General features: G+C 38.6%; 4 protein-coding genes across 8 annotated transcripts; 2 read left to right on the top strand and 2 right to left on the bottom strand.

Moving 5' to 3' along the window:
* On the bottom strand, nt 1–7442 carry LOC115187386 (caspase-14-like). 3 transcript variants are annotated; one of them, XM_029746465.1, is made up of 8 exons: nt 7057–7286; nt 5157–5312; nt 4640–4865; nt 2981–3121; nt 2359–2465; nt 1805–1938; nt 1650–1727; nt 1–1017 (listed from the first exon to the last, which is right to left on the bottom strand). In XM_029746465.1, the coding sequence occupies exons 1-8, from the start codon at nt 7075–7077 to the stop codon at nt 993–995; spliced, it is 888 nt and encodes a 295-aa protein (XP_029602325.1). In that variant the 5' UTR covers nt 7078–7286; the 3' UTR covers nt 1–992. The 3 variants fall into 3 exon arrangements, with proteins under 3 accessions (XP_029602325.1, XP_029602326.1, XP_029602327.1); XM_029746466.1 differs by having other exon boundaries at nt 5157–5309; nt 7057–7284; XM_029746467.1 differs by lacking the exon at nt 1650–1727 and having other exon boundaries at nt 7057–7442.
* On the top strand, nt 3307–27928 carry LOC115187398 (caspase-14-like). 2 transcript variants are annotated; one of them, XM_029746486.1, is made up of 5 exons: nt 3307–3928; nt 26302–26518; nt 26612–26728; nt 26834–26943; nt 27050–27928. In XM_029746486.1, exons 2-5 carry the CDS (start codon nt 26308–26310, stop codon nt 27185–27187), a joined length of 576 nt encoding a protein of 191 aa, XP_029602346.1. In that variant the 5' UTR covers nt 3307–3928; nt 26302–26307; the 3' UTR covers nt 27188–27928. The 2 variants fall into 2 exon arrangements, with proteins under 2 accessions (XP_029602346.1, XP_029602345.1); XM_029746485.1 differs by lacking the exon at nt 3307–3928 and adding an exon at nt 25389–25833.
* LOC115187412 (caspase-14-like) lies at nt 10555–12789 on the top strand. The gene is made up of 5 exons (XM_029746499.1): nt 10555–11037; nt 11506–11722; nt 11826–11942; nt 12059–12168; nt 12263–12789. Exons 1-5 carry the CDS (start codon nt 10861–10863, stop codon nt 12530–12532), a joined length of 891 nt encoding a protein of 296 aa, XP_029602359.1. The 5' UTR covers nt 10555–10860; the 3' UTR covers nt 12533–12789.
* Nucleotides 22351–25321, bottom strand: LOC115187393 (caspase-14). Of its 2 annotated transcripts, XM_029746476.1 has the most exons (6): nt 25097–25321; nt 24480–24638; nt 23810–24035; nt 23575–23715; nt 23342–23451; nt 22351–23046 (listed from the first exon to the last, which is right to left on the bottom strand). In XM_029746476.1, the coding sequence occupies exons 1-6, from the start codon at nt 25112–25114 to the stop codon at nt 22921–22923; spliced, it is 780 nt and encodes a 259-aa protein (XP_029602336.1). In that variant the 5' UTR covers nt 25115–25321; the 3' UTR covers nt 22351–22920. The 2 variants fall into 2 exon arrangements, with proteins under 2 accessions (XP_029602336.1, XP_029602337.1); XM_029746477.1 differs by lacking the exon at nt 23810–24035 and having other exon boundaries at nt 24521–24638; nt 25097–25318.
* Nucleotides 27929–27966: the final 38 nt, after the last annotated feature.

Here is a 27966-nt window from a genome sequence, read left to right on the forward strand (position 1 = left end):
CAGGTTTTAAAATCTGATTTAATCACAGGAAACAATGTCAGTCACTGGCTAGAGCAAGGAGCTCTGACGCCCACTATAGCTCCCTCTACTGCATGTTCAGAGATACTACCATCTCTTCAATGTAGAGCCATGGCCATGCAGATCACATCAAACCGTAGCAAAAATGTTTTCCAACATAATAAAAAAAAAATACAAATTGTTTTAATTGAACAAATTCAGGATGATCCCACCCTGTTTGCTTCTGTTTGCTTCCATTTGGTTCCCCCCTGAAGTGTATTCATTAGGAACCAAATGGAATCAAACATAAGAAAACACACAACGATGGGGGACAAATCAGAAATTGTCCAACAACAAACATTTATTTTTGTTGCTAATTGTTTCGCTATGGTTTGCATTAATGAATACGCCCCAGTATTCCCCAATAGGCCCAGCCTCCCCTTGCCATTCCAGCATAACTGTTTTAAGAAATGTTGCATTTTTTCTGAGCATCTATTCTGTTCTGGATAGAGCATGTAAAACTGTTGTAATCTATAGCATTAGATTTTGACTCGCTGGCACCTCATGAGGATCAACATCCTCATCATATGAGTATTTGCATAAAGGACAATGACAACATAATTATTATTTATCATATGACACATCAACACACAACAAGCCCCGAACAATTTAGCATTACATCAGAATATTCCATACATTGAGACATTAACAAAAACAGATAGTAAATTTAACATGACTACAACATAACATGACTACAACATAACATATCTGGATTCAATAACTGTTATTTTCTTCACATTCTTCTCTGCATTATTTCAGGAAGGTCCCACCCAGTTTGCTTCCCCCTGAAGTCTATTCACTAGGAACCAAATTCAATATTTATATATTACATGTTCAATGCCTGCGTATCAAGAATGCCGCTTCCATCCTCTAAACTGTCCCTCTGCAGGGTCTCCTTTTTCACTCTGTTGACCAGCTATTCCAGCTCCTTTACTTCATGAGAGAAAACATGTATCTTTCCTGAAAGAGGAGAAAAGGTGTTTGGCTTTACAGGGTAGAAAAGACTAAAAAGTATTACGTCAATAAAACTGCCTACAACTGCAAACACACAACTTGATGTTAGATAGTAACCCTGATAGTAATCTATAAACCAGGAGAAATAAGCCATGGTGTGGTTTTCTGTAAACAGTCATTACAAAACGTCAGCTAACTTTAGCCACGGCTAGCTAACAATGGAAGTTTTTAGGAGCAATTGTGCAATTTTCGAAATGTCATGGCCAAATCAACTGACAACTCCATATATGGTTTGACATTAGGTGATTTGTCCATTTAAAAACTATTGCACGATTACCCCCATCACTTCCATTGATTGTAATGTAGTTCTGGCTAAAGTTGGCTATTTATAGTGGCTGTTTATTTCAGCAATTTGAAAATAAATTTTAAAAACGACTTGTTTCTGTTACTATTAATTCCTTTGTTTCTGTTACAAGTGTCTAGCTAATCAGTTGTACAACTGAATGCATTCAACTGAAATGTGTCTTCCGCATTTAACCCCTATGAATCAGAGAGATGCAGGGGGCTGCCTTAATCCACATCCACACAGTTGTTGGTGGTTAACCGCCTTGCTCAGGGCTAGAACGACAATGTTTTACCTTTTTGGCTCAGGGATTTCATCCAGACAGGTTACCATCCTACTCCTGGTGATAATTGCCGCACCAGAGATATGGTTTCTGAGTTTGAGCGGGAAATAATCCTCAGCACACAAACCCAGCGCCAAATGCAAATACTTTCAGTTTATTATCTTTACCTTTCTAGATTAGTAGTCCCAGTTCCAGTTTTACGTCCCAGGTAAAGAAGCCTCTTGAGGGTGGACTCGATTGTCATCACCACTTTCTTTGTTGTATCTCCTGAAGAGCTTCTCATCACCATCTTTGCATTGGCCTGTGGATGTAGAAAACAATGTACTGTCTGTCACAATTTACAGTCTGTCACAATGTGCAGTCTGTCACAATGTGCTGTCTGTCACAATGTGCAGTCTGTCACAATGTGCTGTCTGTCACAATGTGCAGTCTGCTTTGGTTGGAAATGCTGTATAAACAACATCAACCATCCCAAATGACTCAAAATGGAAACTAATCAAAAGCCACTCTGGCAATCAGTGGTATTTTCATTTGTTAAAAGTTCACTTATTTTTAGCATCATACCAACTTGTCTTCAACTTTAAAACATGCTGTATTTAAGACATGCCTTCAAATAGACATCAACACTAACATTAGTTAATGTTGTTGCCAGTGCCACTTATGTTGACTATGTAACACATGGAGGACTGCTATTAATGTATTATTCATAGGAAAACTGTACCTTCACCAATAAGTCATAGACGTGTTCTTCCTCTGTGGCTGAACCAAACACCTCGCCTATGTTGACAATCATATGTGACCCCAGGTCACTCATCAAGGACACATAATCTGCAACAAGATCATCATTTGTCATTCATGTTTCCTTTGAATGAACACCTAGATGCATTTGAAGGTCTGATACAGTAATCATACTTTGGAGATGTGTTCCAAGTGTATCTATTGTCTTTGGTTATACAATAGTTTACTAATTCATTATTCACTTGACTGGAATAAACTGTAGTTGGTTTATCACAAACCCTTGATTGTGCATTCAGTGGCGTAACACAGTTTTGCAAGGCCACACAAGGTCAGATTATTTGTTAATTTTTTATTTTTTTTAGGAAAACAGCTAACTTCTTGCAATTCTCTACATGAGGCAGATAGAAAATGTGTAGTTTTAAAGCTAATCTCATGCTATTCTACACATTTTGCCTTTAGGCTCATAGAAAAGTTTTAATTTCAAACATTTTGCCATGGCTTAATGGTTTAAAACAATCTTGCGTGTGCTGCAGGGGTGTGTCCTACATCACTTTGTATTAAATGTTGAACTTTAAAAAATTATAAAAAGTAATTTATGCAATTACCGGTCATAGATGAATATGCAACCAGCATATCATTAATACATGGTGGTACTCGGCTGGACCTGTATGTTCGTGTTTTTTCGTCCTCCTCTGATGTGGTAGTATCAGCAGCAGAGTCAAGAGGCACTCCTAAATCCTTCCGTGCTTAGATTTAAATATGTTAAGACAATTACTGTACATCATTAAATAATTTAATTTCACAATAGTTAGTGGAGGATGGTTTAAGAAGAAAAACAATCCCAGTTTTTCTTAAAATCCTGGTTGGAGGATTCCAGAGTTCCCTTCTTATTTCCTCCTGATTCCACGAATCTTCAAAACAGGATTTTTTTTTTAAAAACAGGGAGTTTTGGGAAAGTTACCAGAATGTTGTAACGTTATAGTCAGACCCTCCAGGATTCCGCGATTCTGTGATCGCATAATTCAATGCAAAATCAACCAATCAGCGCATATTATACGAGAGCTCGCAATTTTGACCAATCCCCGCACCTTTAGTTCATTAAAGGGTCCCATCAAAAGCGGGTTCGTAATTTTGACCAATTACTGCACTGTTACCGTGGATAATGGCCCAATCTAACCACACGTCAACAAAGTTTTTCCCCGTCCTGTCAGCGCATTCAAGTGCGAAGATGATGGGTGATTGTTGATGGCTGACAGGCAAATCAAATCCAATTTTATTGGTCACATACACATGACTAGCAGATGTTAATGCGAGTGTAGCGAAATGCTTGGCAGCACAATGAACAGAAATCAATCTCATTTGCCAACAAAAATAACAGCTAACGAGCGTGCAAAACAATTTCCTCATGTTTTTGGAATCTAGAGAGTCAACAATCAACAGTCACTTGGAATCAGCAAAGAATATGAGAATGTCAGAACAGTTCCCACAGCAGAGGCAGATCACCATGACTGAATTGGTAGCAAGGAAGACTGGCAAGCGCTGAAAGAATCAAGGTGAGTGGCGTTTTTACTCAAACTTTTATTCCGCTAACCTTGGCTTTAGTAAGGTGGTCGGCACTCTGCTCTCCCCAGGCTGTCTATGGAGAGCGCTGCTTAAAGCACTGAGTGCAATTTGTCAGCTTTGCCGTTTTAAACTGTCTGTAAAACTTAATACGGATCACGAAAGAACAATCTTTCTGGATTGTTTAAAAAGGGAATAGTACATATCAACAACATTGTATGTTCTTTATCTACCTTACGACCTTTTCAGAAAAAAATCACAATCAAGTATTTTGTAAACAACTTATTAGAAAGAAATATCGGTCCTCAAATTGAAAGCGATAGATCAGCTTTGAATCTATTAGTTTTTTTAAGAGAGGTAGAGAGGAATGGGAAGTTCATCTTGTGTTGAAAGCAAGCCCCAAGCCTGATGGAGAGGTGTGTGTGAGTGGATTATGACAGTGCTGTTTGTTCAGGAAATAAACACAATTGAGCACTTTAGATGTTTCTAATTGTTTTGTATTATGTGTTTTGCTTAATATCGTCCTAAACCTGAGCACATAACTTTTTATTACTTTATATGAAATTAACGTGAAAAAAAGACATCGCAGAATTTCAGAAAAGATACCGCAAAATCAAGAGGTTTTTTTGATGCAGAAATCACTAAAGAAATTCACGAAATCCTGGAGGGACTGTATAGTACTGTACATGGAAGTGGTAACTTACGCCCTCTACAGGCATCTATGATGAAGACCTTGGGCTTCCCCTTCATCTTGGGACACAGCTCGTCTCCAAACGGTTCAATTATATCTTTAACTAGAAGCCTTTTGTTATCTGCACCTACGATGACATCACGGTTTCCATGGGAGGTGGTCACTACAAAAACACAGCTGATGTCTTCTTTGCTTCCGTTGATGCTGTCTCTGAAGTCAGAGACTGCTCTCTTCATTTCCTGAATGGGGAAGTCCATCACAAAGTAAAACCCTCCTCAATAAGTAATATCATCACATACTGTACACACACACACACCTTCTGTATTTTATTGTCAATACATTTGTTTTATTTACACTTTGTCAATAAAAACATGTTTTCACTTTGTCATTATGGGCTATTGTGTGTAGATAGGTGAGAAATTGTTATTAGTTGTTTCTCTAAAGAAAAGTTGGAATAGTTTTTGTATATGTTTATATATTGTAAATGAGTACTTAATACAGCTGGTAAACAAATAAACATGAAAACATACCTCTGCAGTTTTGTCAATAACAGGTGGTTCAAACTGGACACCATAATCATTGAAAAGTTTCTTCATTATTTCGAGGTCGCTATCAGCACCACTGTGATTGATACGCAACATCAAAGCTCTGCGTTGTCCTTTCAAGTCATATCTGTCAAAGTCCTGCAGTGTTGAACCGACAAAGATAATATATCTATAAGATCATTTTGATTTTGTTATTTTATTTAACCAGGAAGTATTTTATTTAACCAGAATAACTCTAATGATGGAGTCCTGGCCTTGAAGAGCAGTTCAATAATAAAAATGCACATTTAACAGTACAGAGCATAGACAGCAAAACACATAACTATCAAAACCAATCAATACCCATAGTGATCATACAACTGATATGATATTGGCATGAAATATTGTAGTTGAACACAGTCTAACTTTAGCCATGAATTCCTCTATTGGGACAAAGTCCTACACATTGAAGGAATGCTGAAGACTGTTCCAGAACCAACAAGCCAGAAATCTAAAAGCTGTTTTGCTGTTCTCTGTTCTGGCCCTTAATACATAATAAGAACTTCACTTGGAATGATCTGAGTTTATAAGAACCCTGCCTAGTTGTTGTTGCTCCACTGAGGCCCATATTGGTTTATAAGAACCCAGCCTGGTTGTTGTTGCTCCACTGAGGCCCATATTGGTTTATAAGAACCCAGCCTGGTTGTTGTTGCTCCACTGAGGCCCATATTGGTTTATAAGAACCCAGCCTGGTTGTTGTTGCTCCACTGAGGCCCATATTGGTTTATAAGAACCCAGCCTGGTTGTTGTTGCTCCACTGAGACCCATATTGGTTTATAAGAACCCAGCCTGGTTGTTGTTGCTCCACTGAGGCCCATATTGGTTTATAAGAACCCAGCCTGGTTGTTGTTGCTCCACTGAGGCCCATATTGGTTATAAGAACCCAGCCTGGTTGTTGTTGCTCCACTGAGGCCCATATTGGTTTATAAGAACCCTGCCTGGTTGTTGTTGCTCCACTGAGGCCCATATTGGTTTATAAGAACCCAGCCTGGTTGTTGTTGCTCCACTGAGGCCCATATTGGTTTATAAGAACCCAGCCTGGTTGTTGTTGCTCCACTGAGGCCCATATTGGTTTATAAGAACCCAGCCTGGTTGTTGTTGCTCCACTGAGGCCCATATTGGTTTATAAGAACCCAGCCTGGTTGTTGTTGCTCCACTGAGGCCCATATTGGTTTATAAGAACCCAGCCTGGTTGTTGTTGCTCCACTGAGGCCCATATTGGTTTATAAGAACCCAGCCTGGTTGTTGTTGCTCCACTGAGACCCATATTGGTTTATAAGAACCCAGCCTGGTTGTTGTTGCTCCACTGAGGCCCATATTGGTTTATAAGAACCCAGCCTGGTTGTTGTTGCTCCACTGAGGCCCATATTGGTTTATAAGAACCCTGCCTGGTTGTTGTTGCTCCACTGAGGCCCATATTGGTTTATAAGAACCCAGCCTGGTTGTTGTTGCTCCACTGAGGCCCATATTGGTTTATAAGAACCCAGCCTGGTTGTTGTTGCTCCACTGAGGCCCATATTGGTTTATAAGAACCCAGCCTGGTTGTTGTTGCTCCACTGAGGCCCATATTGGTTTATAAGAACCCAGCCTGGTTGTTGTTGCTCCACTGAGGCCCATATTGGTTTATAAGAACCCAGCCTGGTTGTTGTTGCTCCACTGAGGCCCATATTGGTTTATAAGAACCCAGCCTGGTTGTTGTTGCTCCACTGAGGCCCATATTGGTTTATAAGAACCCAGCCTGGTTGTTGTTGCTCCACTGAGGCCCATATTGCTGCCATAAAATACTGATGTGATTAGAAATGTAAAAACATGTACAACAGTGTATTAATATAATGAGTCAACTCACCTGGATTTGAGAGTTATCCATTTGTCTTGACACAATATGTTCAACTAATGTCTGCTTCAAGTTCACACACACTGTTGCAAAACAGTACAGTTTGGTACTTTCCACAGACCTTGTTGAGCACCGCCTCCACCCCACTTCCTCTGTACTCAGAGACAAAAACTGTTATCCAATGAGAATGAGAACAACATCCTGCTGAAGCATTCAGTTTCAGTATGAGTGTGTTTTGCTATCCTTGGCTTACAGACAATATCATAACCCAGTTATAATTTATCCTTCACAGAACAAGAATTCATGTTTAAAAATAAATCCATATGTGTTTTGAAAAATCCTAATTCCATGCTGTATGTTGCGTTCATTTTCAGGAGGTGACGACTGCATTCAGTAATTTTGAATATATTCAATGTCTGTTTTTTTTATTTGTATCTATTTACCAATCGGTGCCCTTCTTTGCGAGGCATTGGGAAAAAACCCCTGCTCTTTCTGGTTGAATCTGTGTTTTGAAATTCACTGCTTGACTGTACTTGTAAAAAAATCTTTTTAAGCACATTTTTACTCTTACTTATTTAGGATTGCCATAACAAAGGTCTTGAACACTTATTGACTCAAGACATTTCAGCTTTTCATGTTGTTTTTCTATCATAAAACATAATTCCACTTTGACATTGTGGTATTGCGTGTAGGCCAGTGATCAAAAGATCTATTTTTAATCCATTTTAAATTCAGGCTGAGAAAGGAGCTCTGACGCCCTCTTCTGCATGTTCAGAGACACTACCACCTCTTATGTATATTCATTGTTTATAATGTCTTTTTAGTTCTGTGTTGGACCCAGAAAGACTAGCTGACGTCATGCAGATCTTAATAAATGATGCTGATAATGGGGATCACAATTCCAAATTTTAAAAAATCTTGTAAGTATTGAGTCATGTATATCTCTTTTCCACAACAATGGGTGTATTCACTAGAAACAATACGGAAGTAAATGACTGAAAAGAACAGAGATGGACCTGCATTTCTTCAAGGTGAAATGCTTATTTTCGTTGCAAAAAAAATGTATTTTGCAGAAAACATTTCACTGTGGTTTGCATGAATGAATACACCCCAGTCTCCCCACGAGGACCAGAACTGCATTGAGAAATATAGCTTTTTCCTGAGCATATTCTGGAGAGAAAATCTAATTACATTTTATTGGTCGCAAACACATATGTAGCAGATGTTATTGTGGGTGTAGTGAAATGCTTGTGTTCCTAGCTCCTACAGTGCAGTACTATCTAACAATACAGAGCAATCTAAAAGTAAAAGAATGGAATTAAGACATATATAAATATTGGGATGAGCAATGTCTGAGTGGCATTGACTAGAATACAGTATATAACCACAGATTAGTAAACTACTGGATCACTCCAATCCTCTTCATCAGTGATCTACTTACTGTGCCTCGAAAAGGACACGAATGAAAGTCGTGCGGCGGCAGCTTTTTAAGGGGGTCAGCCACAGCACTACCCAGTACACGGAAATAATTGGACATTTTTACAATGTATCCTGCCCTGCGGAAGGATACCATATTGTAGCTGACATAACCGTGGTTACGAACGTAAAATTGTATTTGTATTTAGCTGAGCCTGCTAACTAGCTAAAGTCCCCGAAATTATTTGAAATAACGATTGAGATATATACAGTGTGTAACCTAACTCAACACTTAACTACTACAAACAAATGTAAATTACAATAAATAAAGGTGAACATGTTTTTCACTTTGCAGTGGCAGCACAACTGGGCATTTGATTTGCGAAATCATCACATGATCAGCGACACAAAAAATTTACTAATTTCAGAATTTTTTCAAAATAAAAGTAATAGTGGCTAACTAGCCAAGATATATGAAGAATTATTGTCTAAACATTAACAATAATTCATATGTGTCCTATTTAAGTGACATTTGCATTCAATTTGAGTTTTAAAACATGTTTCAGGGTAAAATAAATGCCCCCAATGCGAATCACTGTATATGGAATAGATATTGCCTTAGAGCAATAACTATTCTGTGTGCAGCAGTGTTTTGTAGGGAATACTCTCTAGGGTCTGTATAATGTATATATGGTGTCATCTCATGGGGCTGGCCTTTTACTCCACCCATTCCATTGGCGGCCAATCAGGTGCGCTTACTACTGAAAACCTGTGAACAACAGTGCAGGGCATGCGCACTGAATTAAAGGGCAACTACACAAAAAAAACCATGTTTTTTAGATTTTTCCCAGACTTCAAAAGTGATGTAGTTTAAGCATTGTTGTGAACACAGAAAATGTTTTTCTATTAAAAAAGTGTGAAAAAAATGTTTTCTGCTGTGCATGACTGCACTTTACAGCGTGTCATCCTGCAGCACAGCATTATGGGGGAGGTTAAGGTCAGGTCCAATATTGACTATGCACCCGAGAGGGAAAGAGGTTGGGCAATCCTAGAAATGTTTTGGTGGAATATATAACATTTAGCAGACACTTTTATCCAAAGCGACTTACAGACATGCGTGAATAAATTTTTACGTATGAGTGGTATGGGTGTGCACATCAGTTTCTATCTGGTTTAAATCACCCATTCATTGACAGCATTCATTCAGTGAGAGAGAGGTTTACATATTGGTGAACACAAAAGAAGCCATCCTCCCTTGATGGGCTATCACCAGGATAATATACTATTGATGGACTATCAACAAGACAATAGACTATTGATGGACTATCACCAGGATAATATATGTCTCTCTGCTTGGCAATAAGGACATGGTCTGTACAGTCTAGTGTTCTTCACCAGGGGGTGTACTGATACATCAAGGTGTAACCGATGTGAAATGGCTAGTTAGTTAGCGGTGGTGCGCGCTAATAGCGTTTCAATCAGTGACGTCACTCGCTCTGAGACTTGAAGTAGGGTTTCCCCTTGCGTTGCAAGGGCCGTGGCTTTTGTGGCACGATGGGTAAAGATGCTTCGGTGGGGTGTCAGTTGTTGATGTGTGCAAGGGTCCCTGGTTCGAGCCCGGGTTGGGGCGAAGAGAGGGATGGAACCTACACTGTTACAAAGGCAACCTGCTGCATCTCAATACAGAAACAGGAAGTCTTACTTGTCAAAGGATTACTTACTTATTAATTAGACAATTGTTATACAAAGATCAAATGTTTGATTACCATAATAATTCTGTGGTAAGATATAAAACATTAGAACCCTGTAGAATATTTCATAATAAAATTAGTAAACTAACCGTCTGAGAGTTCCCCATTTGCCTTTGCTCTTTGTATGTCCTGTTTAAATTCTGTTTAGGAAAAATGAGGAGTGGAGTGGCTGTTTGGTACTTTCCACAGACCTTGTTGAGCACCGCCTCCACCCCACTTCCTCTGTACTCAGAGACAAAAACTCTTATCCAATGAGAATGAGAACAACATCCTGCTGAAGCATTCAGTTTCAGTATGAGAGTGTTTTGCTATCCTTGGCTTACTGCCAATATCGTAACCCAGTTTTAATTTATCCTTCTCAAAACAACATTGTTATTTTGAAATGTATTTTCATTTGAATAAATAGCATTCTTTAATGTCTTTGCATTGGACTAAACTTGTCCTGAAGTTCAGTAGCGTACAGTTTTACACATATTACCAGTAAGCTGTGTTATACTGTATAACCACTGACCGTTATCACGCCCTTCAAGCATCCGCATCCTGCCAGAGCTGACTTTGAAGACAAAGGGGCAAGTTCATGTTAACGTAAGACTTCATGAGATTGAAGAACAACATTACGTTGTGTTGAATAATCTTTGTATTGAGGTCTATGGAGTTTATACTGGCAGACTGTAAATTGGAGATGTACACGATTCGCTCCGGTAAAGCCTTCCTGCTTTGTGACGAGACTAGAGAAGGTTCCGAACATGATGTTAAAATAATTGAACGTTTATTTCAAACAAATGGGTTTGAAAACCCCACTGTGTCTAAAGCCGAAAATAAAGAGGTACGTTTCATTACTGTATTATTATTCGATTGTATTTCCATAAAATTGTCACATTTCATCTTGAAAATAGGAATTCATCTAGATGGACCATAGAGTTTATAGTAAAGATTGTGTGCTATTATAAACAGTGTGCTTGTATTATTGTAATAAATGTGTTCAATTATGTACACAACATTGGCATAGTGTTATACGTCTACAGTAATGTAAAAGGTGTGTGTAGAAATACTCAGAAAAAACCCTTATGAAACAATCTACCTACAGAAGATCATGGTTATGCAATGAAAACAGCAATTTATTGTTGGTAAAATCTATAGAAACTGAAAGTAGTTAAGTTTATATGTTGCTGTAAACTTGAAAACATGCCACCAAAACATTGCAGCTAATATACTAGAAATGCAAGAATCCATTTAAATCCATATAATGCATTGGAAAATCCTAATTCCATGCTGTGTGTTGCGTTCATTTCAGAAAGTGATGACTGAATTCACAGAATTTAAAGACAAACTGCCAGGTGACGTCGATTGCCTCATGGTGGTGATCATGTGTCACGGTAGACTAGGACACATCTCTCTGTCTAATGGGGAGGAGATACAGCTGGAGACAATCTACCAGCTGTTTAACAACAGCCAGTGTCCAGCCCTCCGTGAGAAACCCAAGCTCTTCGTTGTACAAGCCTGTAGGGGGGGTATGGAGGCCTATGGCTGTATGAGTTTGTAATATTCTGTGTTGTCATGTTTAATAACTATTGATAAAATATATATATGTAAATTAACTGCTTTGATTTTCAGTGGATAAAAAAGACAAAACCAAACCTTACGTGGATGGAAGTGCACAGTATTATCCTTCGACGCCAAAGTTGCTTCCCACAGAGTCTGATATCATGGTTGTGTATGCCGTGTGTCCAGGTATAAATTCCTCTCCTATAGCATGGTAGTCAATTCTTTTTATTGGACAAAAATAATTCTCTCTTGGTTCAAGTTTGGGCTCTCTTTTCCTCAATTTCATATTTTCTTTATTGTAGAAAAACTGGCGATTATACACCCGGACTATGGATGCCCACTGTTTGAGGAGATGGAGAAGGTGTTTGAGGACTTTTCAAATTCCCACCACATGTACGAGCTCTTCACCCAGGTTAGAAGTGTGTTCCATAGAAATTCAGCAAAAATTCCCTAGAGTTGTGCCTGTGTACAGTGTATTATAATGTTCTTCCTGCAATTTGTTTCAGGTGAACGGACGTCTGGACATAAGAATGGAAAACCAAGGATTCACATTTGATGAGCAGGAAAAACCCGACAAATCCACAAAAGCTCAACTGATACACTTTGATCAATCAATTAAGAGTGACATAGGGCGCTCTCTTCATATCGTGAGCTCTCTGACCAAAAAGTGGTACCTTTTAACAGAGGAAAGAGAGGGAGAACAAGAGAGAGAAGAAGACAGAGAGAACATACCATGTCCCTGTGTCGCCAAATTGTTTAATTGTGTAATTGTCTGACCCAGAATCAGAGATGGGAGCAGTGAGAGAGAGAGATAACAACTGATTGATATAAATGCTAAATGTCTCGGGTCAATACAGTGACCCATTTGATTTGACCAATGGCAGGACTGTGAAAGATATTGACAACATGTTCAAGTTCAGGACGATCCCGCCCGGTTTCGTTCCATTTGCTTACGTTTAGTTCCTAGGGACACAGCATGCTTGGTAACATGTAGGCTTTTTCAATCAATATCTTATGACAATTTCTCTCAAATTACTGTGTTATATATAATATACTCTTTTTACTTATCCCTTTTTCTCCCCAATATCGTGATATCCGGGGCGGCAGGGTAGCATAGTGGTTAAAGCGTTGGGCTAGTAACTGAAAGGTTGCAAGTTTGAATCCCCGAGCTGACAAGGTACAAATCTGTCATTCCGCCCCTGAACAAGGCAGTTAACCCACTGTTGCTAGGCTGTCATTGTAAATAAGAATTTGTTCCTAACCTCTCTGGCGCATGTGGGACGAACTCGTCCCACCTACGTAACAGCCACTGAAATCCAGTGGCGCGATTTTTGAATCGTTAGAAATACTATTACTTCAATTTCTCAAACATATGACTATTTTACAGCTATTTAAAGACAAGAATCTCGTTAATCTAACCCCACTGTCCGATTTCAAAAAGGCTTTACAACGAAAGCAAAACATTAGATTATGTCAGCAGAGTGCCCAGCCAGAAATAATCAGACACCCATTTTTCAAGCTAGCATATCATGTCACATAAACCCAAACCACAGCTAAATGCAGCACTAACCTTTTATGATCTTCATCAGATGACACACCTAGGACATTGTGTTATACAATACATGCATGTCTGTTCAATCAAGTTCATATTTATATCAAAAAACAGCTTTTTACATTAGCATGTGACGTTCAGAAAAAGCATAACCCCCGCAAACTTCCGGGGAATTTACTAACAGTTTGCTAAATTACTCACGATAAACATTCACAAAAAGCATAACAATTATTTTAAGAATTATAGATACATTACTCCTCTATGCACTCGATATGTCCGATTTTAAAATAGCTTTTCGGATGAAGCACATTTTGCAATAATCTAAGTACATAGCCCGGCATCACAGGGCTAGCTATTTAGATACCCACCCAGGTCAGCCTCCACCAAAATCACATTTCCTATAAGAAAAATGTTCTTACCTTGCTTGTTCTTCGTCAGAATACACTGCCAGGACTTCTACTTCAATAACAAATGTTGGTTTGGTCCCAAATAATCCATCGTTATATCCAAACAGCGACGTTTTGTTCGTGAGTTCTAGACACTATCAGAATGCTTCATCACGGTGTCGCGCATGGCGCATTGGCGTGACAAAAATGTCTAAATATTCCATTACCGTACTTCGAAGCATGTCAACCGCTGTTTAAAACCAATTTTTATGCCATTTATCTCGTAGATAAGTGATAATATTCCGACCGGGAATATGCATTGAGCCTAAACAGCCGAATTAAATTTCTCCTCAGGAGCGAATCGTGCACGCGCCTCATTCAAAGGTCCTCTGAGCCGCCACTTGCCAAAGCCGATAACGTGTTTCAGCCTGAGGCTCCCTCGTCAACCTTCAGTTATTTCCCGGGTTCTGAGAGCCTATCGGAGCCCTGGGAATTGTCACGTTACAGCTAAGATCCTTACTTTTCAATAAACAGATGCAAGACGCACGACTCCTTGTCAGACAGGGTACTTCCTGCTTGAAACCTTGTCAGGTTTTTGCCTGCCATAGGAGTTCTGTTATACTCACAGACACCATTCAAACAGTTTTAGAAAATTCAGAGTGTTTTCTATCCAAACCTGAATAATATGCATATTCTAGCTTCTGAGTTGGTGTAGGAGGCAGTTAAAAATGGGCACATATTTTTTCCAAAATTCTCAATACTGCCCCCTATCCCAAACAGGCTAACTGACTTGTCTAGTTAAATAAATAAAAAATAAATATCCAATTGGTAGTTAGTCTTGTCCCTTTGCTGCAACTCCCCTACGGACTCGGGAGAGGTGAAGGTCGAGAGCCATGCATCCTCCAAAACACATCCCCGCCAAGCCACACTGCTTCTTGACACAATGCATGCTTAACCCGGAAGCCAGCCACACCAATGTGTCAGAGGAAACACTGTACAGCTGGCAACCAAAGCCAGTGTGCATGCGCATGGCTGCCACAAGGAGTCGCTAGAGCGCGATGGGACAAAGACATCCTGGTCAGCCAAACCCTCCCCTAACCTGGATGATGCTGGGCCAAATTGTGTGCCGCCTCATGGGTCTCCCGCTCGCAGACCGCTGCAACACAGCTGGGGATCAAACTCAGATCTGTAGTGACGCCTCTAGCACTGATCAGTGCCTTAGACCGCTGTGCCACTCGGGAGGCCAGTAGTTAACTAAATTAGATACTGAATTAGATTCACACTCAGAAAGGCATTTGTTTGTGCAGTCTTCAGATTTATCATTCATCACTTTTTATTCCTAATTTCTATGTCACTTTCAAGTAATCTACAGTTGTTTAATCTGATCTCACTACAGGATTGTAGTAGAGTATATATTGATTTGATATCTTATGGGGGTCATTTGGCAATGAATATATTTTATATTCTTAACCAGAAAGTTGATTGTTTTGCAGTAAAATATTTTAGTTCGAGAGCTTATTTTTCTGTAGATTTGTTCTGTGTTCTATATTTCTTTGTAGCATATTATATATCTGGTCCAAGGCCCCTGACAAAGTAAAGTTGCACCTACCTGTTATCTTCTGTAGTCAGACCAATAATTGAATCATCATGCTTTGACTAGCCCAGCATACAGGACGTTCCAAGGTTGTTGTTGTTTTTATATGTAAAAAGTGAAAGAATCCTTTCTTTTTCAAGTATATCCTGCTGAGAACCGGCAATTCATTATTGTCCTCTCTAGTGGACGTCAGTTCTTGATATGTATCTCTGAGGACATACAAGCCACTGTATTACATCCTGTTGTCCCTTTGAGAAGACATTATGGAGATGTGACCTTGACAACTTTATCTTCCTGGTTATTACAAAATGGCTGCAGTCAAAATTAGCACATTTTACAGTAAAGAGCTGTCGTTTAACTTTTAAAATGTATTAGCCAACCTTTTAATGTTGAATAAACACAGTCATGTTTTCATTTGATTGTCAAACAAATACTTCAAAGGGCTCATGTGGCTAACTGTACATGTTACTCAGGGACCGCTGAACAACAGGGGTTGCGGAATGTTTTTAGGCATCATTTAGATATTTTCTGATTATAATTTACGACATTTGGTGAGCTATTTTGACCAGCGTCGTCCGGGTTTGGACAGGGTAGGCCGTCATTGTAAATAAGAATTTGTTCTTAACTGACTTGCCTAGTTAAATAAAGGTAACACAAAAATCCCTTAATAAGAAAATGAAAGCATGTTTTTCGAAATTGGCAAATGTATTGAAAATAAAATACATAAATCTCTCATTGACATAAGTATTCACACCCCCCGAGTCAATACTTTGTAGAAGCAACGTTGCCCGTGTTTACAGCTTGTTAGAGAGGAGTAAAGTTTTAACCCTGCCAAAGGGAAAAGAGTAGGATAGAGAGAGTACCACTACCAGACACACACACACACACACACAAAATCAGCAGAAGAGACTGACTAGAGTGTAGCCTGTTGGTCAGATAGCCAGTGGAGAGAAAAGATAAGACACACCATATAAAACACCCATCACAGCACAGGGGAAACCCCACCAATAATACCTCATACAATAATGATGGCAGAGCAATTTAACGGCAACTTCATAGAAACAATTTACAAGAAAGAACACAGTCATCAACATTAGAGGATTTGTAATAATCTGTATTACCTCCCAGTGGAAGAGTACGGGGTATTAATGGGGTGTGTTCATAGAAAAAACAAAGAAGGCCTTAAAGTGTCAAAGAAATATTCTCGGCCAAATGTAAATAGTCCCACACAAAATCCATACAGTTCAAACAACAAACAATAACTCTCACGCAAACTCCCTTTAACTAAAATGTCAACCCGAATACGTCTGGCAGGGGACTAATAGTCCAATGACATTGAACATCAAAAGGAGCGCATAGGGAATAATGAAAGTCTGCTGCAGTGAAAAGCACTGGAGATGTCCTGCTGATAGCCCATCAATGGTCTATTGTCCTGCTGAGAGGGAAAATGAGAGAGAGAGAGAATAGGGGTCTGTTGACTTCAGACTTGCAGTAGCACTGTATGTCCGTCTGATACACCTGATGGTTTGTTGGTTTGTTTTTCCAACCTGCCAAATGAGTTCTGTTATACTCACAGACACCATTCAAACAGTTTTAGAAACTTTGGAGTGTTTTCTATCCAAAGCTAATAATTATATGCATATTCTAGTTTCTGGGCAGGAGTAATAATCAGATTAAATCGGGTACATTTTTTATCCGGCCGTGAAAATACTGCCCCCTATCCATAACAGGTTAACCTCTACAGGATCGATGTCCCATTGAGCAACATTGAGCTAATGTAGGCTAATGCGATTAGCATGAGGTTGTAAGTAACAAGAACACTTCCCAGGACATAGACATGTCTGATATGGGCAGAATGCTTCAATTCTTGTTAATCTAAATGCACCGTGCAATTTACAGTAGCTATTACAGTGAAATAATGCCATGCCATGCCAAAAATCACGTTTTTTCTTTGTATTTTCTTTTACCAGATCTAATGTGTTATTTTCTTTTACATTAATTTGACATTTCCACAAACTTCAAAGTGTTTCCTTTCAAATGGTACCAAGAATATGCATATCCTTGCTTCAGGTCCTGAGCTACAGGAAGTTAGATTTGGGTATGTCATTTTGATAAAGGGGGCGGATCCTTAAGAGATTTTTAAGAGCTTGTCAGTAAGCATTTCACTGTAAGGTCTGTTGTATTCGGCGCATGAGACAAATAAAATTAGATTTGATTTGATGTTCATTAAATTAAAGGGCAACTACAGTAAAAAATCTGTTACTTACATTTTTCCCAGACTTCAAAGTGATGTGGTTTAAGCATTGTTGTGAACACAGAAAATCACAATTAGTTGTTTTTCTATTAAAAATGTGTGGAAATGTAGGGTAAACCAGAAAAATGACTGCACTTTAAAGTGTTTGTCATCCTGCAGCACAGCATTATGGGGGAGGTTAAGGTCAGGTCCAATATTGACTATGCACCCGAGAGGGAAAGAGGTTGGGCCATCCTAGAAATGTTTTAGGGGTATATATAACATTTAGCAGACGCTTTTATCCAAAGCGACTTACAGACATGCGTGAATATATTTTTACGTATGAGTGGACCCAGGAATCCAATATCCTGGTGTTGCAATGCTATACCAAGATGCATGGCAGGGTTATAGATGCTTTTTGAAGCCTCAATTGAATGTGATTTAAAAGGCCTTCATTAAGCAGTGCCTCAGTCCCTTTATTAAAGCACAGGTTTATGTCATATTTGACATAGTGGGTTATGTCATACAGTTATGCCACATTTATGAACCCTTTATAAAGCATAACATATGGTTAAATATTTGTAACACATTTATGTAGTGTTTATGAAGGCTTTATAAGCTACACTTCATTTAAAGCGGGACCAAAAGTACAGTGATAACTCAATAAAAAGTTTTGAGATTTTGCTGCTGGACATTGAGGTACATTGTGGTATAGGACCTTAACCTGTGTCACTGCTTCATTGCTCCAGACCACCACAAGGGGGAGTTGGAGCGCTGATTATGCTTTTGGGTACAGTGTAAAGCTGGTCCCAAGGTGCTGATGTGTCTCTACCTGAATGAATTCTGTCAATTAATGGGAGATATAAACCAAATAGAAACTTAGCAAGGTGCACATGACGTCACAATTGAATTTGAATGAACTGAATGACGAGGATGAAGAAGAAGAGGGTCATTGAACTTAGAACAGTAGTGTAAGAATTGCTCTTCCTCTGTCCCGCACACACACCTGAAAAAATACAAAAACAAATGTGTTTCTACTTTGTCAGAAGAAGCTGTAACTGGACAGTAGCATATTACTTACTAAAACTGTTGTTAAACTAAAGTTTTTCATCTCAGAGAAACGAAAATGTTCTGTTATATTCCATTATATAATTCAATTGAATGTGTTGACTGAATATACGCAAGTAATGTATGCTAAAAAAAAAAAGTTGATGGCAAAGCCGTATTTTATATTTTGTATATATTTTATTTATTACATTTACTTGTGGAATGTTAACGAATAGATAACAACAATATAAAAAAGCATCTGGTGTCATTGGTACAGAGTCAGGCGGAGAATGGAGTGAAAGTGCACTGTATAGCAAGTAAACTACAACGCTGTGGACCTGGTGGAAATGGTTTAGCAGCCTTTCCAATAAATGGGAATACAAAAGAAGCCATCCACCCTTGGACTATCACCAGGATAATAGACTATTGATGGACTATCAACAGGACAATAGACTATTGAGTGACTATCAACAGGACAATAGATATTGAGTGACTATCAACAGGACAATATAATATTGATGGACTATCACCAGGACAATAGATATTGATGGACTATCACCAGGACAATATAATATTGATGGACTATCACCAGGACAATAGACTATTGATGGGCTATCAACAGGACAATAGACTATTGATGGGCTATCAACAGGACAATAGACTATTGATGGCCTATCAACAGGACAATAGAATTTTGATGGACTATCGACAGGACAATAGACTATTGAGTGACTATCAACAGGACAATAGACTATTGAGTGACTATCAACAGGACAATAGACTATTGAGTGACTATCACCAGGACAATAGATATTGATGGACTATCAACAGGACAATATAATATTGATGGACTATCAACAGGACAATATAATATTGATGGACTATCAACAGGACAATATAATATTGATGGACTATCACCAGGACAATAGATATTGATGGACTATCACCAGGACAATAGATATTGATGGACTATCAACAGGACAATAGATATTGATGGACTATCAACAGGACAATATAATATTGATAGACTATCAACAGGACAATAGACTATTGAGGGACTATCAACAGGATAATAGACTATTGATGGACTATCAACAGGACAATATAATATTGATGGACTATCACCAGGACAATAGATATTGATGGACTATCACCAGGACAATAGACTATTGATGGACTATCACCAGGACAATAGATATTGATGGACTATCACCAGGACAATAGACTATTGATGGACTATCACCAGGACAATAGACTATTGATGGACTATCACCAGGACAATAGACTCTTGCCGAGTTGATTTCTATTTTTGGATGTTTGCCTACAAATGATAATGACATTAGGCCTACTTATTATTATAATGATAATAATATGAATAATTGCAAGAATAACCATAAGAAAAAGGAGATCAATAAGTAGAGGTGGGGGAGCGCTGTATGCTTATTACAGTTTGTGTGATTCATATTTTTTAGGATCCTGCTTCTGTTGCCTGTTTGAGTGTTTGTTTAATAGCCTCCTGATTCTGTGGGCACCAAGCCTCACGAAACCGCAAATGTCGGATGAAGCAATTTCACAAATCCGTTTATAATCTTTGCCATGCTGTAATAAAGGCTTTACGTTTTGTTTTCATTAGAATAGCTGTTACTGGTATTACTTATCATTTATTTAGTGTCGTTTACACTGATCCAAACGGGCAGAAATAAATATATTGTAATCTAACAGCACTTGTTTGTCGCACCCAATATGCAAGCAGCTCTCTCTAACTATGCCATGGTTAGTGATATTATTACAATCATGATTATAAGTAATGCCATGATCCTTAGGATTCTTATAGGAGTAGCCTTGTAGAACCAACATTGAGCTGTAGGCCTAAGACTGCGTCCTGTTTAGTCTTACAATGTCCGTGCCCCCACGGAAATCTTAAACTAGAGCTATCTGGTGTTTTGCATGGGCTGCGTGTTTAATCCACCGCATCCGACAATATCGCAATGCATCCACGGTGAATGGTGGCAGAGCTAGAGCGTTTTTTGTCAGACCATGAGACCATGAAAATCTGTCTTCTCACGAAAATATCTGTAGTGTCTGAACGGTTTGCCTACAAACTACTATGACCACTCTATTGAAAGATGAGACTCAAGGACGCCCACTAGCCTCATAAGACTTGTCAGAAGGTCCTTGGTACCAGTTAAAAAATATACATATTATGGAAGTATGTATGGAGGTGTTATACCTCTCAGACACTTCAGATCAATTTTAGAATAAGTCTGTAACGTAATAAAATGTGGAAAAAGTCAAGGGGTCTGAATAGTTTCCGAATAATAATTAAGAGTATGCAAAGTTATTGTGTCAGGCGAAAACTACCTGTCACAGTATCCACAGAAAATGGCGCCCCTCCTCGGCCGGGCGGCGCTCGGCGGTCATCGTCGCCGGTCTACTAGCTGCCACCGATCTGTGTTTCTGTGTTCATTGTGTTTTGTCTGTCTAGGTCCGCACCTGTTTTCGTTTCTGTAATTAGTGGGGGGGTATTTAGTTTGTTCCTTTGGGGTTGTGTGTTGTGCGGGATTGTTGGTTTGTCAGCGGGTTTACGCTGTGGCCGTGTCTTCTCTATCGTTTTTTATTGGAGGATTTATTTTCTCGCAGGGCTGCGCCCCGTGCGTGATTTTCCCTTTTATGGATTACGTGTTTCCCTTTTGGATATTGTGTACTCCCAGTGCCTTTTTGATCACCTAGTGTTTGGGTGTGAATAAACTTCGAGCTACTGGACAATATCTCCTGCATTTGACTCTGCTCCTTCCTCCTGCCCTAAGTACCCGTGACACTACCTTGGCATGCTGTAGAGTTTGGGCAGCCTAAATCATTCGGGCAGCCTAGCCTATTATTGAAATACAAAAGAAGCCATCCACCCTTGATGGGCAATCAGCAAGACAATAGTCTTCCTGAGTTGATTTCTATTCTTAGGGTCTTGAAATGTATTAATATTGTCATAATCTGTGTATGTAGGTGGCAGGGAAGTCAGGTGCAGGAGAAACCAAAGTGGTTCAAAATGGAGTATTTATTAAAGAAAATAAACTCCAAAACCAATGTACTAAATAATCCGGGTAAAAATAGCCCGTCGCACACCGATACATAAACAACACGTACATAACATAACAAACAATCACCGACAAGGATATGAGGGGAAACAGAGGGTTAAATACACAACATGTAATTACTGGGATATGAAACAGGTGTGTAAACAGACCAGACAAAACCAATGGAAAATGAAAAACTGATCAATGGTGGCTAGAAGACCGGTGACGTTGATCGCCGAGCACCACCCGAACAAGGAGGGGCAACGACTTCGGTAGAAGTCGTGACAAATGTATGTTTTAGGTATACTGTAGCTAGTATAAAATGCACCTTCTTAGGCCTACAGCTCGATACTAAGTCTACTAATGACAATGACATTACTTGTTATTATAATGATAATAATATACATATATGTAATAACAATAATAATGAGATCAAGAGCTCTGCGTACTAATTACAGTATGTGTGTCAAACAGGTACCGTTAGATTACAACAACACAAAATCTGTCTATTTGGAACAACACAACAAATAGACTAATAGTAGAGCCAAGATCAAAAACAGTGATTTCCTTAGCCAACATGTTTCAGTTAACTTATTGATTGTATTTAAAGACATGGATGACTTGTATGCTGTGTGATGACATGCAGAAATGAATGAATGATTGATATACAGTATATTGAAGTAGGTATTGAAGTAACAAAGAAATCACAAATAAACCATTAATATTTTATTTAGGAAGTCCATTAAAAAAATAATACTAAGACAATTTATTTCAAAAGAACATGTTCCCCAGCCCTGCCATAGTCACACATACTGTATATTTTAAGAATATGATGGAACATAAAATAATATAATAGAAAGGATATTTTCTCCAAATGGGTATTTGCTGATTGTCATCATTAGGCATGGAGCTGTGGTTATTCTAGGAAAATGTTATATTTTGAAAATAGAGACCATCTGAGCAATTTTTTGTGTTGTTTGGGAAAACTAGGTTAGTTAAAAACTTGGAATATGTTCTTTCAGATAGGGTATAGTAATGAAAACGTCTGGCCTGCATGGACCTCTGTAGGATTATTTAGAAAAATAAGCAAGCACTAACAGCCTTCATAAAGACTCCCACAAAGATGCCCTCTGGTGGTTCCAATGAGCACTAACAGCAACGATGGTTGACAGTGATGATGATGTCATGCGCTGTAACGTGTGGTTATTTACAGCATCATCCTGGATAATGTGCTGCAGTATGATGCAACTTTTAAATGAAGAACTGCTGTACATTTTGGAGTTAAGTGTTGTTTTTTTTTCCTAGGTAAAGGAGCTTCTTGAGAGTTGATTCGATAACCATAACTTCTTTTATGTATTTATTGTCTTCATCGTCAGTGTAGGTTCCCTCCACCATTTTTGCATTGGCCTGTGGAATAAGAGATAGCAAGGTAATCATCAAACATTCTGCAGCAGCTGGTGGATGTGCTGAGAACATTATGAACACTTACTAAGTCTGCAATTAAAGGTAACAGTGCTAGTGCCGTATGTAATACAAGTATCCTACATGTGATGTCTCAACACAAATGCCACTATGTTGGTTACCCTTCCTCTGTTTAATAATAAAACGTTGATCTTTGGATCAGGGGACCCAAAATCAAGCCGATTCACAATAGATTTTCTATAATGGACATCACTTGTGAATCTAGATATAAATACTGTACCTTCACAAATAGGTCGTAGAGATGTTCTTTCTCTGTATCAGTTTTCTCTAGCACCTCACAAATGTACACAATCATGTCTGTACCACAATTATCCATCAAGGCCACAAAATCTGCAAACAGAAAACAAATGTTTCTCTGAAATAGGGTTTTGGGTATCCAGTCTTTTTCTAGGGATGAATTCATTTGTTTTATAATAAGAATTTTAAAGAAAGAATTAAACCGGACTACATTACCCGACATAGCTGGGTATGCAATTAGCATGTCATTGATACATGCTGGAACTCGATTGGCTTTGTATTCTGTTGTGTCCTTGTCAACCTCTGACTGGTTACAGTTAGCAGAAGAACCAGACCAGACCCCATGATCAGACCTGCCTTAATCATAAATAAGATACAACAGCAATTTAAATCAAACAATCAGCTTAAGTGTAATTTAAATTCAGAATAGACTATTATTGTATTTCCCAACCTCCTCTGCAGGCTCCTATGAGAAAGACCTTAGGCTTCCCTTTCATCTTGAGACACTGCTCATCTCCAAACGGCTGAATTATATCTTTCACTGCCAGACTTGTGTTATCTGCACCTATGATGACATCCCGGTCTCCATGGGAGCTGATCACCACCAACACACAGCTGATATCGCTTAAACTGCTTTGGATGTGGTTTCTAAAGGATATCACCTCATCATGCATTTCCTGAGTGGAGTAATCAATTCATTTAATCAATAACCAGTCAACTTATTAAGATGTCAACTAATCAAGACAAGAGGAATCAGTTACTTTCTATTCAATATCTAAAAAACGTTAATGGGGGCCCCTTGGAGGTCAAGGCCCATGGACACATGCCCAGTGTGGCTGGTCGGAATTCGGCCATGAAAACTAGAAGTGTAGATAGCTGGCTAGTCTAACTTATCAATCAAAACAATGTTAACTGACGTGGCTAACTGAGTACCTGTCAGTTCGGGGCCCCCAATCAACCTTTTATGACGCTTATGTCTGGAGCCCCGATATCTACTAATCCAAATAAGGGACACAATCTAAAGACTGCACAAAATACAAAACACAAAACAATTTCCAGCAGTTTCAGGTTATCATTCACTCAATACATGTAACAAATATTCAAACTTTCCCTGGTCATACCTTGGCTGTTATGACAGATACAAATTCACACGAAGTAATACCGTAATGATTTAAAATCGATTTCATCATTTTGATGTCAGGCTCAGCACTCTCGTTGTTCTCTTTGACAGACAGCATCATAGCTTTGCATTCTCCACTCAGGTCATAACTCCCAGGCTTCTGTAAACAAAAACCAAAAAGCATAGTGTACCTTGTTCGAGCCAGAACCTCATCTCCTATTTCTGTAGTGTGAGGCCGCTTTATGTACATGTACACCCCCTGGACAGGATGCTATGGCCTTGTGGTCAGTGTCCACCTTGACATTGGAAGGTTGGGGGTTTGAGCCCCGGTCGAGTCATTACCAAAGACTTAAGAAATGGGACCTGATGTCTCTCTGCTTGGCAATAAGGACATGGTCTGTACAGTCTAGTGTTCTACACCAGGGGGTGTAATGTTACATCAAGGCAACCTGCTGCATCTCAATACAGAAACAGAAAGTCTTACTTGTCAAAGGATTACCTATTTATTTAACAATTGTTATACAAAGATCAAATGTTTGATTACCATAATAATTCTGTGGTAAGATATAAAACATTAGAACCCTGTAGAATATTTCATAATAAAATTAGTAAACTAACCGTCTGAGAGTTCCCCATTTGCCTTTGCTCTTTGTATGTCCTGTTTAAATTCTGTTTAGGAAAAATGAGGAGTGGAGTGGCTGTTTGGTACTTTCCACAGACCTTGTTGAGCACCGCCTCCACCCCACTTCCTCTGTACTCAGAGACAAAAACTCTTATCCAATGAGAATGAGAACAACATCCTGCTGAAGCATTCAGTTTCAGTATGAGAGTGTTTTGCTATCCTTGGCTTACTGCCAATATCGTAACCCAGTTTTAATTTATCCTTCTCAAAACAACATTGTTATTTTGAAATGTATTTTCATTTGAATAAATAGCATTCTTTAATGTCTTTGCATTGGACTAAACTTGTCCTGAAGTTCAGTAGCGTACAGTTTTACACATATTACCAGTAAGCTGTGTTATACTGTATAACCACTGACCGTTATCACGCCCTTCAAGCATCCGCATCCTGCCAGAGCTGACTTTGAAGACAAAGGGGCAAGTTCATGTTAACGTAAGACTTCATGAGATTGAAGAACAACATTACGTTGTGTTGAATAATCTTTGTATTGAGGTCTATGGAGTTTATACTGGCAGACTGTAAATTGGAGATGTACACGATTCGCTCCGGTAAAGCCTTCCTGCTTTGTGACGAGACTAGAGAAGGTTCCGAACATGATGTTAAAATAATTGAACGTTTATTTCAAACAAATGGGTTTGAAAACCCCACTGTGTCTAAAGCCGAAAATAAAGAGGTACGTTTCATTACTGTATTATTATTCGATTGTATTTCCATAAAATTGTCACATTTCATCTTGAAAATAGGAATTCATCTAGATGGACCATAGAGTTTATAGTAAAGATTGTGTGCTATTATAAACAGTGTGCTTGTATTATTGTAATAAATGTGTTCAATTATGTACACAACATTGGCATAGTGTTATACGTCTACAGTAATGTAAAAGGTGTGTGTAGAAATACTCAGAAAAAAACCTTATGAAACAATCTACCTACAGAAGATCATGGTTATGCAATGAAAACAGCAATTTATTGTTGGTAAAATCTATAGAAACTGAAAGTAGTTAAGTTTATATGTTGCTGTAAACTTGAAAACATGCCACCAAAACATTGCAGCTAATATACTAGAAATGCATGAATCCATTTAAATCCATATAATGTGTTGGAAAATCCTAATTCCATGCTGTGTGTTGCGTTCATTTCAGGCGGTGATGACTGAATTCAGGAGATTTCGAGACCAACTGACAGGTGACGTCGGTTGCCTCATGGTGGTGATCATGTGTCACGGTAGACTAGGACACATCTCTCTGTCTAATGGGGAGGAGATACAGCTGGAGACAATCTACCAGCTGTTTAACAACAGCCAGTGTCCAGCCCTCCGTGAGAAACCCAAGCTCTTCGTTGTACAGGCCTGTAGGGGAGGTATGGAGGCCTACCTCTGCATTCGTTTTTTTATGTTGTTTATTATTAACGATTGAAAATTGCAATACTTATAAATCAACTTTCTCTTTTCAGAGAAGCTGCATTATGAACATCCTCAAATCGATGGAAATATCATGAATTCTTGTAATTTCGTGAGAGAGTTGCTTCCCACTGAGTCTGATGTCATGGTTGTATACGCTGTGTGTCCAGGTATCCTCACCTTAATGTAATATATATTTCACTTGTAATGTCACTTTTATCCTTGTTAAGTTTAGACTTTCTTCTCAATATCCTATTTTCTTTATCTGTATATAGACAAGCTAGCGATTAGACACAAGGACCATGGATGCCCAATGTTTGTGAAGATGAGCGAAGTGTTTGAGAATGAAAACACTCACCTCCACATATACGAGCTCTTCACCCAGGTCAGCAACATATTCCTAATGTCATATTGACATTCAGCAAAGACTCCCTCAATGTTGAGCTTCTGTTCTGTATTCTATTATTCCTGTGTTTTGTTCCTCTCTCCAGGTGAACAGAAGGCTGGATGAAATCATTCCAGATTTTGCTGGATGGGAAGCTGATTCAACGAAGCTACCTGAACAGGGTAAAATAGGGAACTCTCTTCATATTGTGAGTTCTCTGACCAAAAAGTGGTACTTAAAATAAATGTGTTGTGTAATGGCCTCAGTTACATTATAGCTAAATATAAGACTTTCATTTGTATGTTATTTACAATGTGTTGCCACATTTAAAAACATAAATGGCAAGTAACAAACGACATGCTAAGTAACCATGTTCCCAACTGCCCTCTTGTTCTAGTGAATACGTACAAGTAACAATATGAATGAACCCATTCATCACAGATTGTATTCATTCCTCTGATTCTGGTGCAAAACGTTTCTTAGACAGAAGTAAACGGAACGAAACAGGGAAGGTCCTACCTGAATTTGTCCACTAGATGAATGAATACTACCCTGGATTGTCCACTGTTAGTATCATAAAAAGTGTGCTCAGTGAAAATTACTTGGTCGTAAAGTTTAAGGGGATTTTTTTCAAAGAATCAGGATCTTATGACAACGTCTTTCAAACTAATAGTCTGTGTATAATATACTGTAGTTATTAGATCAGGATACATTCAGAATTCACATGTTTACTTATTTACTTAAACAAAACAAACAAAAAGGCTTTAGTTTGTTCAGCCTTCACAAGTTCATTTATTATTAATCTTGTGTATGTCACATTTCACTTAATCAAGTAATCTACAGTACTTTTATCTGATCTCACTACAGGATTGTAGTAGAGTGTATATATAGTTTTCATATCTAATAGGGCTCATTTGATAGTGAATGATATTGTATGTATTCAACCAAAAAGTTCATGTTTTTGCAATAAATTGTTTAATTGGTTGTTTCTTTTTCTGTCCATTTCTTCTCTCCATTTTGTAG

This window comes from Salmo trutta, unplaced genomic scaffold (assembly GCF_901001165.1).
Source record: "Salmo trutta unplaced genomic scaffold, fSalTru1.1, whole genome shotgun sequence".
In the NCBI taxonomy this organism is placed as follows: domain Eukaryota; kingdom Metazoa; phylum Chordata; class Actinopteri; order Salmoniformes; family Salmonidae; genus Salmo; species Salmo trutta.

Coding starts and splice junctions, on each gene's coding strand:
- LOC115187386 (XM_029746465.1), bottom strand. CDS start 7,077: ATGGATAACTCTCAAATCCAG. Junction 4,866..5,156: donor TTATTGACAAAACTGCAGAG/GTATGTTTTCAT, acceptor TTCCCCATTCAG/GAAATGAAGAGAGCAGTCTC. Junction 1,939..2,358: donor TCTATGACTTATTGGTGAAG/GTACAGTTTTCC, acceptor CTACATCCACAG/GCCAATGCAAAGATGGTGAT.
- LOC115187412 (XM_029746499.1), top strand. CDS start 10,861: ATGGAGTTTATACTGGCAGACTGTAAATTGGAGATGTACACGATTCGC. Junction 11,038..11,505: donor CTAAAGCCGAAAATAAAGAG/GTACGTTTCATT, acceptor CGTTCATTTCAG/AAAGTGATGACTGAATTCAC. Junction 12,169..12,262: donor TGTACGAGCTCTTCACCCAG/GTTAGAAGTGTG, acceptor AATTTGTTTCAG/GTGAACGGACGTCTGGACAT.
- LOC115187393 (XM_029746476.1), bottom strand. Junction 23,716..23,809: donor CATAGGAGCCTGCAGAGGAG/GTTGGGAAATAC, acceptor TTTATGATTAAG/GCAGGTCTGATCATGGGGTC. Junction 23,452..23,574: donor TGCATACCCAGCTATGTCGG/GTAATGTAGTCC, acceptor TTCTGTTTGCAG/ATTTTGTGGCCTTGATGGAT.
- LOC115187398 (XM_029746485.1), top strand. CDS start 25,657: ATGGAGTTTATACTGGCAGACTGTAAATTGGAGATGTACACGATTCGC. Junction 25,834..26,301: donor CTAAAGCCGAAAATAAAGAG/GTACGTTTCATT, acceptor CGTTCATTTCAG/GCGGTGATGACTGAATTCAG. Junction 26,519..26,611: donor TGTACAGGCCTGTAGGGGAG/GTATGGAGGCCT, acceptor TTCTCTTTTCAG/AGAAGCTGCATTATGAACAT.